General features: G+C 39.5%; 1 protein-coding gene across 3 annotated transcripts; it reads right to left on the bottom strand.

The window, feature by feature from the left end:
- Positions 1-921: 921 nt before the first annotated feature.
- On the bottom strand, positions 922-5,645 carry LOC131440049 (uncharacterized). Of its 3 annotated transcripts, none has more exons than XM_058611139.1 (3): positions 5,472-5,645; positions 4,390-5,358; positions 922-1,468 (listed from the first exon to the last, which is right to left on the bottom strand). In XM_058611139.1, exons 2-3 carry the CDS (start codon positions 5,354-5,356, stop codon positions 1,416-1,418), a joined length of 1,020 nt encoding a protein of 339 aa, XP_058467122.1. In that variant the 5' UTR covers positions 5,357-5,358; positions 5,472-5,645; the 3' UTR covers positions 922-1,415. The 3 variants fall into 3 exon arrangements, 2 of the variants coding, with proteins under 2 accessions (XP_058467122.1, XP_058467121.1); XM_058611138.1 differs by having other exon boundaries at positions 4,378-5,358; XR_009231304.1 differs by lacking the exon at positions 4,390-5,358.
- Positions 5,646-11,875: the final 6,230 nt, after the last annotated feature.

Consider the following 11,875-nt stretch of genomic DNA (forward strand, 5'->3'; position numbering starts at 1 on the left):
AGCCGTTAGTGCTTCCGGCACGGGATCATCCCATCCAGTCTTACTACGCCAAATGTCCTGTGTGAGAACTTTCCCATGAACAATGAGATGCGAAAGTAAGCCCAAAGGGTCGAATATTTTCGTAACGGTTGACAAGACCTCTCGTTTCGTCGGCCACATTGGCACTGGATCGGACGCCTCTGTATATGTGAAAACGGCCTCCGTTGGGATCCACTGCATTCCCAACACTCGCTCCATCCCTTGCGGATTACTGGATACCGCAAGACTTTTCTCTGTGACGGGCTTAGTATCTCCGACCCGTTTCCGAAACTCCTCACTGCTCAATAACCATGAGTGTATCTCAAAACCTTCGCGGGAGTGGATGTATTTTACTTGCTTCAGTATCTTGATGGCATCCGCTACGCTGTCTACGCTGTCCGAATAGTCATCCACATAGTGCTTGCGTTCAGTCGCATCTGCCGCATGTGGAAACTGATTTACATATTCTCGGGCATGAATGTTTTTAACATATTGAGCCGAGCAGGGCGAACTTGTCGACCCAAACGTCGCAACATCCATGAGGTAAACTTGAGGTATCATGGATGAGTCGTTTCTCCAAAGGATTCGCTGAGCATGTCTGTCCTCCTTTTCATCAAGATCTGGTGTACATTTCCCGAATGTTGGCGCAAATGGTCACCTCGAAAACCGCTGAGTACGCCAGAAAGAGAAGTGAGAATATCTGGGCCTTTTACTATCTCTCTGCACTTTGAACACAAAGTTCTAAGTAATTATATACTCACCTACAATCTTCTTAAAGGGCATCGACCTCTATAGGACATTGACCTATTGGAATTTCGGTAGATTTGCCGAAGAAAGAAAACCAACTGATTAGCTGAACTGCCTAAAATCGAATGCAGAGAAACTCTGCCTATATTTACTTGCTCTATCTCGATGACAAGTGGATGGTTACTTGCGTTACCTCTGTTTCCACTATGTAATACATAAGGTGTACATATCAGTACTTTTCCCTTAAAATTGTCTTATAATTAAATAATAAAATATGTACATATGATTGCTTACAATAATTACAATTTGAAAGTAATTCGAAACCAGTTTGAAAATATTTCGAAATCAGGCTTTCCTGATGGTTTCGTTATAATTCATTTAGAACATAATTCATAAAATTCATTTCAATTCATTCGTAAATGTAACTATGATCGAGATTTGCTTTTCGCAACCGTTTCGACCTTCTTAATGCTGGCAAATCCACCTGGTCCAAATTCAGCTTTCTTTTAACACCTTTCCTTGGTTGATCCTGCTCAGGAAATCCCCTGAATTCTTCCTCGTCACTCATAGTGTTGTTCTCGTTTTCTCTTCCAATTTCGGTTCGTGGCTTCCAAGAAACCAGTAAGTTTCTCCTCCCCGGACTACTATCTCTAATCCGTATTTGGGAACGGTGTGCCATTACCGGCACGCTTCCAATTGTAATCTGAAAGGTATTTTTAGAAAATTGTTTTAAAAAATTTGCTTTTATCCATCGCATATGATTATGGGGGTTGTGGTTCTTGTACCACACCACATCACCTTCTATCAGATTATTATAAGGATCATTTGTATTCTCTAAAGAGAAATTTGACGACTTTTCATCACAAATAGGGTGTGGTAGTGGCAATCGGTGTTTATAAAGATTTTTTGGATTCAACAAGTCTATGAGTTTCTTTGGTTTATAACTAAATATTCTTTCTGAAGGGAAATCACCCTCATTTGTTAAACAATTGTTCCTATAGTTAAATAGGAACAAATTCATTTGATCCTCCCAATCTAATTCTTTAGTATCCGGTTCAATTAGGAATTTTTTTAGTACTTCTTTTACCGTCCTCACGAGCCTCTCGGCCTGATCGTTACTCGATGGATTATAAGGTGGGCTTTTTAGAACTTTTATCCCTTGTTTTTCTAGAAAACCCACGAAACTATAAGAATTAAACGGAGGTCCTCCGTCTGAAACTAAAATATCAGGCAAACCGTACCTGGCAAAAAACCCAACTAACTTTTTCAGGACCTTTCCTGCATCCGTACCATTTCTCATGTATTCAATCTCAATCCATTTGGAGAAACTGTCTACTATCAACAAAAATGTACGATGCTCAAAATAAAAGAAATCGATGTGTATTCTGCTAAAAGGCTTTGCTGTTGGTATCCATTTAGATTCAATTTTTTGCTTTGGGACTACAGCCATACTACCACAAATATCACAATGTTTTACGAAACTTTCTATATCTTTATTTATACCAAACCAATACACATATCGTCTGGCAAACAATTTCATCTTTACCATTCCAGCATGGTTGGCATGTAATAATTTGAGGATCCGGCCCTGCATTTGCTGCGGGATTATAACCCTGTCCTTATATAATAAACAGCCTTCTGTTATTTCTAGCTCATGTTTGTTAGAATACACGTCAACAAAGCGTCTGTCTACTTTTTTTGGCCAGCCATTCATCATATATTTCATAATTTCCCTTAGGAACTCGTCAGTTTTAGTAACTTCAGCTATTTTTTTTGAATCTACTGGAAATTCCTCACCGAAATTAATATTTCTAATCAGTTCTACGTCTAGATGTTTTGGAACTTCTTCTTGCAATGGAAATCGCGAACAGAAATCCGCATTTCCCATTCTGGATGATGGCCTGTATTGAATGTCGAAATTATAAATAGACATTTCTAAAACATATCGCTGAAGTCTTGTAACAAAAATTGCATTTTTACCTTCCTTACCAAAAATGCCTACAAGAGGTTTATGGTCCGTGTAAACCATAAAATGTTGACCGTATAAAAACTTATGGAACTTTTTTATTGTAGAAATTAATGCCAAAGCTTCCAGATGTAAGATAGGATAATTTTTTTGCGCTGAGTTCAGTGAAAAGGATGTGAAGCATATTGGTTTCTCGACATCATCGACTTTATGAGCAATTACTCCACCAAGCCCGTAACTTGATGCATCCGATACTACCACAATAGGTTTCCTTGGATCGTAAAATTCCAAGAAATTAGTATTTATTAACGATTCTTTACTCTCTTTGAATGCTTTGTCACAATTAGCGTCCCAAATAAATTTAGTGTCATTTTTTAAAAGATTATATAAATAATAAAGTTTTGATGATAAATGTGGTATAAATTTGTTGTAGTAATTTATCAAACCCAAAAAAGATTTTAATTCCATTACATTTCTTGGCACTTTTGCCTCTTTAATTGTTGCAATTTTGCTCGGACATGGCAATAAACCCTTTTCACTGATAATGTGCCCCAAGTATGGTAATTCACTTACAAAAAATTTGAATTTTTCCCAATTAACTTTAATATTTGCGTCTGATAATTTTGTTAAAACCATTTCTAATTTGTGTTTACAATCTTGTAAGTCTTTTCCCGCAACTAGAACATCATCCAAATAGCAAAACACTTTTTCCAAACCTTGTAATACTTGCTCCATAATCTGCTGAAAAATCGCTGCACTAGAGGAGGCTCCCTGTGGTAATCTGTTATACGTAAATAATCCTTTGATTGTGTTTATCACCATAAATTTTCTTGACTTTTCAGATAATGAGAGTTGAGTGTATGCGCCCTCAAGATCAAGCGAGCAAAACACTTTACATTCGGCCAAACCAGCGAACAGATCCTGTGCTGTAGGCAAAGGATAGGTATTCGGAATTAAACATTTGTTTATGGACACTTTGCAGTCTATCACTAACCTTATATTGTTGTCCTTTTTAATAACAATTACAACAGGAGATGCCCACTCACTGGTTTTTATGGGCGTAATAACTTTTTCATTCTCTAATTTGTCTAGATAGAGTAAAACTTTCTCTCTTAGCCGGTAAGGAACATTATATGCCTTTTTAAATATTGGCTTGTCCTCCTTAAGGACTAAATCTGCTTCATAACCATTAATGGGAACCGAAAAGTCTTTGATAAATACATTAGAAAATTTGTCCTTGATTCCCTGAGCTATACCAGCTCCCCCTTTAATGATTTCATTTTCAGTTATAGAATTTGTGAAAATGCTCCTCCAATCGGAGAAAAAAACGTCCAAACCATCGCGTCCTAATAGCGGAATGAAATTATTGTTGCATTTTAAAACTATTAATGTTAATTTTGTTTGTATACCCTTGTATATTGTTGAAACATTTGTTTCTCCCATTATTTCCAAGTTATCCCCGTTTACTACCAATAATTTCTTCTCTGATTTCTTCAGAGGCATCGAAAAACAAGAATCATATTGTTGTTTACTCATAACTGTTACCGACGAACCACAATCAACCTCCATTTGGATGGTCTTTCCCTCCATAATGACATTTATCAAACAAGGATTGTTTATTTTGTTGACAGAAGTTACCAACATACATTGAACATCACCTGCATCAGGTTCGTCTTCGCTGTCCTCCCGTGTTGACATCCGGCTGAAAATCTCGTTCAACGATTTGCTTTGGCTGGTCCCAGGCTTCTCATAGGTATCGACGAATTTTACCGCATCCCTTTTTAGGTTTTTCAATTTGAAGCATTTTTTTTTAATATGGCCCTTTACTCCGCAAAAATCGCATGTCAATCTAGAATAATCTATCTTCTTACGTTCATATAATCTTTCCGAACCATTCAAATGAGATTTGGGTATTTCCCCTCGACCATACTGTCTGTAACCTAATCTAGATTTTACCGGACCCCTGGATGAGTTGGGAGTGCTAAAATTATTAGCAGCTTGCGAATTGCAGTAAGCATTCATAAGTTTTTGCCAAACCTTTCCACGAGGAGAATTTGTTGGGTTAATCGATGCTATTGTCTCAGGTTTACCCCCTATTCCCAGCGATTTGGCGTTTGACTTGGCCATTTGCCATGTCAGTATAATCTTCTCTGTGGCTTCAGCGCTTAAGTCTTCCTCCTCATTTAGAATTTTTTCCTGTAGGGCTGTATCTGTTATACCCGAGATAATTCTATCTCTTACGGCCTGGTCCTTAAAAGTACCAAAAGAACAGAATTCAGCCTGGAGCTTCACTGCGAGGACATAATCCTCTAAGGATTCATCAGGGTGCTGCACCCTATTCGAAAATCTCAACCGCTGTACTAAACCAGACGGTTTTTTGTCAAGGCGTGTTCTTAACTTTTTTATCATGTCCTCATACGACAAATCGTTCAAATTCCCCGTAGGATACAAAAGCTTAAGTTCTGCAAACACAAACGGACCACTCAGAGTGATAAAATGAGCTTTTTTTAAATCAGCAGTAATATTATTTGCGGTAAAACAAAATTCCAAACGATCTATCCAATCGCTAAAGGGCGTACCCTTCCTATACGGTTCGATAATCGAGGCCATGCTCATTTGAGCCATTTCTGATTTAATATAGTCAAAAACGAAATAATAATAACAAAAACCAAATTAGATCACTGGGAGCTGATTGTCGAATAAATATAGTTCTATATATATGGCAAACAAAATGACTCACCCTACAAATCCAATACTGTCACCAGCTCAAGCCACTTAGCTAGTGTTATATACTAGACCTCTGTCGTTTAATCTCAGCGCCTTTGCCTGGTCCGTCTAAATTTCCTTCACCGAATCCGATGCCTTCCAAGTCCTTGCGAGCACCTTTGCCTGCTCCGTAGATATTTCCGACAAAGTTCAATCCTTTTTGGACAGTTATTCTCCAAGCTTTACCGGATGAAAAGAAAGATAAAAACCCTATTAATTGTCGGTAATAAATTTTTTTGCTGTAAACGAGTCACTTATTCAACTTAATAGCATTAAAATATGCTCTTAATCTTTTAAACCAAAAGAAAATTAAATGAAATATGACGCCGTTGTTCAAAATGGTGATTTTTTTAATCAAAAAAACATCCCACTTTGTCTCATTATTCCATCATAAACTCCACTATATGTAAATTTACCCTAATGGCTACTCACTCACTATTCAGAAAGAACAATCAACCAGAAAAAAAATGGCACCTCCGCACGCTGTTTGATTCTTTCCCTGGGAAAAATTAAATCTTTTATCACCACCAGAGTAACAAATACAATGTTATATAAAGAAGCCTATGGCTATGGCTCAAATATCATCTCACAAGAAACTTCCAAAATGCCGTCCAATGCTTCACTCAATACGTTTTTCCTCGTCGCCAGTTTTACTATCTCTCTGCACTTTGAACACAAAGTTCTAAGTAATTATATACTCACCTACAATCTTCTTAAAGGGCATCGACCTCTATAGGACATTGACCTATTGGAATTTCGGTAGATTTGCCGAAGAAAGAAAACCAACTGATTAGCTGAACTGCCTAAAATCGAATGCAGAGAAACTCTGCCTATATTTACTTGCTCTATCTCGATGACAAGTGGATGGTTACTTGCGTTACCTCTGTTTCCACTATGTAATACATAAGGTGTACATATCAGGCCTTAATCTACGGTAGCCGCTGCGTCGCAAAAAATTCGTATTTTCCCAGGCTTTTGTGGATTTAGTGCTACCCCAAGTGGAAGATACCAAATCCTTCGCGAATCGGCGTCGTTCAATTCTTCTGCGGTAGCCAAATGGATATAACCTTTGTGCTGATATTCATCCATTTACTTTGTAACACTACTTCCAATCTCAGGATTCTCCTTCATTCGTCGTTCAAGACATATCAGTCTTCAGAAGGCCATGGCGTAACTATCTGGCAATTCAAATTCGTCGTATCTCCATAACAAACCGGTTTCATACCGTGTTTCGACGCGCTTCGTGGTTGTCTGTAGAAGGTGCAGGGCGCGTTGATTTTCTCTGGAGTCGGGAGCTTCTTGCAGCGATATTCCTAACGATTCCACCGAAAAATAGTGGTTGACAAGCTCGTGCATAGTCGCCATATCTTCCGCACTCCCACGTATGTACAAATAGTAATCGTTTTTCACACCTAGTATAGCGGTTCCGTGCACTAACCATCCAAATCGTGTCTTTGTAGCGATGCGATCACCCATATTTCCCTCGCGCGTCTTGAGCCAAATGAGCGTTGTCGATTCCAATCAGAACCCGTGGCGTAATATTTACGTACTTTTCGATAGGCAATCCTTGCAGCTGCGGATACCGTTGGAGCAGATAACCATAACTGAGTGACTGCCTCGGTAAAGCGAGATTATGCACAGCTCGTACATTCGAAAGTTTATAAGCTCGTGATGAGTTAGACCCGGATATATGACAGTCGATTTTCAGCGACGCCTCTTCAACTCTTTTGACGCTCGCAGTCTAAGTAAGACACAAATCTTCACTTTCACCTTTCACGCCTAACTGATCGGCGATACTCCTCTCCATGAGTGTTATTGAAGAGCCATCGTCGAGGAATGCAAACGTCTTCACTACACGGTCTCTTGCTTGCAAAATTACAGGTACAATGCGGAATAATGATAAATATCCTTCCCGATTGCTATTGTTTCCATTAGCATACCCGCTCAGCTTCGCACGCGTTACGTTCGTCGAATGCAGTAACGGGTGATGCTTGTATTCGCAGCCGCCAATGCCACAACGCGTTTTCATCTTACACGGACGACAAAACAAGCAACGCCTACACAGAGAGTGCGAAAACAAACAACACCTACACAGAGAGTGCTTCTGAATTGTTTTCCATCGTTCGTCTATATTTAATTTCCGAAAAACCTCACATTCTCTGATTCTATGGTTGGGGTCATGACAAACCTTACCTACTACCTCGGGCGTAGTAAGAAGCCTAACGGTTTTGGTAGATTCCTCGTTGTGTGTGAATACAACATTCTTCTTCTCCGTCCTGTCGTGTTTTCTGACCGGTTTGGAGTCAATAACGAGAGTGACGTCCGATGCGACAGACACTATAGTAGTCATATACTGCGCAAAACCCCGAAGATCGACGACCGAATACTGCCTTTTATACAATGCCCAGTCGAGTTTCAGATGTTCTGGAAGTTTCTCGACCAATTCGAAAATCAATGTCGGATAACTCAAGTGATCATTTTGATTACAAGCCGTGAGATGATCACATAGATTTTGGACCGCCATGCCAAAAGAAATAAGCGTCTCTAATTTTTCGGGTTTGGGAGTTGGAATATCGCTTAACCGTTTTAACAAAGTGTGTATTAAAAGTTCCGGTCGCCAGTATAATGTTTGAAGGGTATCAATTACATGCGGCACTGATGACGGCAGCAGAAGTTTACTGCGCACCGCCTCGAAAGCAGGCCCACGTAAGCAACGCTGTAAACGAACTAAATTTTTGGCATTCGTGTAACCACATGCTTGGGTTGAGTTGGAAAATGAACTATGGAATAGAGGCCAATCCTTCGGATGGCCAGTGAAGATCGGCAGATCTTTCGGCATAACCTGACGCGCAGCAAGTTGCTGCGGACCGAGATCCCGTCCCTGAGACAAAGGTTGTTCATAAAGTGCATGGTAGATCATAATGTGGCTTCGGAAAATTGCTGCGTTGCCCACTACCAGTTGCAGAATTAAGATTGGTACGCGGAAGGTTCAAATATTGGTCATTAATCTTAACAGCATCTTCCTCGTTCTCTCCCATCCGAAAGGGTACAGATGTCGAAGTCGTCATTTGGCGAGGTGCTGTATCTTGGCTAGCTGGAACCATAGAACTGGTCTGTCCTCCAGCGGGTTGCTTCCATCCCCACCATCTGCGTTGGCTTAGTTGTGACTTCCATTGCTGGTAGAGTTCATCTGGTTCCCCTAAAGGCTGGCATTGTCCAAAAGGACGAGTAGATTGCATATTTCCAATAAGCTGTGAGTTTGAGGTTGATCGCAGCGGAAAAGTTTTGACAGCTCCTTCATTGGACACGTTCTTCCGATTGAATTTCATTGGAATTACTCTTCGTTACCACGTGTTTCAATCTCTGGTTGCATCGGGATACATTGATCTATCACGCCTTTCTCGGCAGCTGTCGTAGTCGATATCTGGTGGGATGCTGTTTCTTGGTTGTTCGGGGCCTCACCTCCTAGATGTCGCTCCCATCTCCACCCGTTGACTTTACTGATGCTGCTTTGTTGCGATTTGTGACTCCGTAGATCGATCGATTTAATATGCGATACTTTTCGTCACAGAACTGTTTATCTAGCTCAAGTTTTTTCCTCTCAAGCTCGCCTTCTTTTTGAAGTCTTTCTTGCTCATGACGCCGCTGCTGATCCCGTTGCTCTAGTTCTAACTGTCGCTCCAGTAGAGCTGTCTGTTCCTCAAGCCGTTGCAAATTCATTCTGACTTTGAATGATGAGGTTAGGGACGCTGCAGCCACGCTGCCAGTCTCATCAGTACACAATTTACATACGAAATCCTTCTCACTGATGCTGTCACCTACTTCGGCCCAATTGTAATGCCACCACGAATTGCATTTGTTGCAGGCAACCATCCGGCTGTCGTCCACATTATTGCATCCCTTGCAACTGTACCTCACCGACGTGGAATTCAAAAGCGCTGTCATATTGACACGAAAATATTATCTTTTAGTTTGTTGGTCGTACTTGTTTCGGCGGCTTTATAGCAAAACACACAGCAGTCACTCGCCAGTGAATGTAGCAAAAAGCTATTTTTTTTATTTGGTTTCATGCTTTGTTTCAAAATCCTTAATTATTCTTACATAATATGAAACCTCAAATTTTAATTACCGTACATCCCAACAATACAATCAAATTCAGCTGTAAATGGTATACTAGTTTAGGTATTTGATTTAGAAATATATGCTTAGTTTACTCACTGTTACAGATAATTCAATTCACTTCCGTTGTAACAATAATTAATAGATTTTATCTACTGAATCCCCGCATCTTAAAAGGCAAGTTGAATGTGTTTTTATTAAGTCTGACAACTAATCTTCCTATCTTACAGCGAGGTCACCTGTTGTACTCACACTTCTTGTTCTCGCTCGCTTGAAAACTCAACAGACCAAGGGGGCTCGTTGGGCCCGGCCGCGCAGGCAATCATCTCACTGTTAGGTAGATTAAACACGTTTTTTGCATGTATGATTCGGGGAAAGAGATTAGTTATTTATTTATTAATTATGTACAATCAACAGACACAATTTGGTCCTAATGATAATTCCTCATAATATTCAGAAAATTTGAACGAGATAACAATGAGGGGCGTATTAGTGACCTTGTCGTCGACCATTTCGGTCATTCGTCTAGTTGCTATCACATCTTGATCTCTCATTTTTTCCTTCATTTGATCGTCTATCATGCCCATTGTATCTGAGTCGTAGATGATACCTCGTGTTATATCCAATGTCGCGTGAGGAATAATTTCAGCGGGTTTATTTATTAAGCTTTTCATGTCAAGTAGGGTTTCATAAACTTTTCTTGAGCTCGTTTTTAGCATATAACAGTTCGGCTGAAAAGTTCGTATCGTTTCTATGAGAGGGCGCCACTAGAATTAAATCCATACCATTTTCAGTTAGTACCAACCTTCAAAAGATACGTGTACACGCTTAGAAAAAGTTACTCAGAGTTTGAGTACTAGTTACTCATTTTCAAATGATACATGGAAACGTCAAAAATTGAGTAGTTATCATCAATGATATTGAGTAACTTCTACTCTAAATTTGAGTTTAACGCAAGAACTCGTTTTTTTGTCACTATTCGCAAGATCAGTCTAAAAGTTGTAATAACCATTTGTAGCAACAGGTTGTATTTTTTGTTAGTGAGATCGCATGTTTCGAGGGTGAGTCGCTTAACACAAACGGTGTTGTGTCTGCAAAAACCGGAATGATAAACTCCGTGTTGTGCTTTAGAATGGAAACGAATATGCTCAAATGTCATTTATGAGGAATAAGTGTATGATTGGTGCCTGAGCATAACTGACATGTATGTTAATTTGCGATTGACACACAACTCCAAGCGACCACTACTTGATATAGTATTGAGTTCAATTACTTAATATTTTAATACAATACACTCAGAAAAGGAGCAATTTTTTTGCAAATTTGGTATATGTGAAATAAAATTTCACTCAAAATTTGAGTGATAGTTACTCTATTTTTGGTACACGTACAAATTAAGTATTACTCAGTAAATGAGTAGATTTTACCCAAATATCGTTTCCAGTGGAAACTTTGGAGTTACTCTAAATTAGAGTTGTTCCACTTTTTCTGTAGATGAGTGAGATCTTACTCATTTTTGAGTAACTAAAAGGTGATTTTTTTGAGGTTAGGATTTTCATGCATTAGTATTTGCTCAGATTTTTTGAGGTTATGATTTTCATGCATTATTATTTGCTCAGTATGCTTTGACATTTTATCATGAATAGACTTACTAACGAGCAACGCTTGCAAATCATTGAATTTTATTACCAAAATCAGTGTTCGGTTCGAAATGTGTTTCGCGCTTTACGCCCGATTTATGGTCTACATAATCGACCAAGTGAGCTACGTAAATAAGCAAAATTGCCGCATTTGGAGTGAAGAGCAACCAGAAGCCGTTCAAGAACTGCCCATGCATCCCGAAAAATGCACTGTTTGGTGTGGTTTGTACGCTGGTGGAATCATTGGACCGTATTTTTTCAAAGATGCTGTTGGACGCAACGTTACAGTGAATGGCGATCGCTATCGTTCGATGCTAACAAACTTTTTGTTGCCAAAAATGGAAGAACTGAACTTGGTTGACATGTGGTTTCAACAAGATGGCGCTACATGCCACACAGCTCGCGATTCTATGGCCATTTTGAGGGAAAACTTCGGAGAACAATTCATCTCAAGAAATGGACCGGTAAGTTGGCCACCAAGATCATGCGATTTGACGCCTTTAGACTATTTTTTGTGGGGCTACGTCAAGTCTAAAGTCTACAGAAATAAGCCAGTAACTATTCCAGCTTTGGAAGACAACATTTCCGAAGAAATTCGGGCTATTCCGGCCGAAATGCT

This window comes from Malaya genurostris, unplaced genomic scaffold (genome assembly GCF_030247185.1).
Source record: "Malaya genurostris strain Urasoe2022 unplaced genomic scaffold, Malgen_1.1 HiC_scaffold_56, whole genome shotgun sequence".
NCBI lineage: Eukaryota > Metazoa > Arthropoda > Insecta > Diptera > Culicidae > Malaya > Malaya genurostris.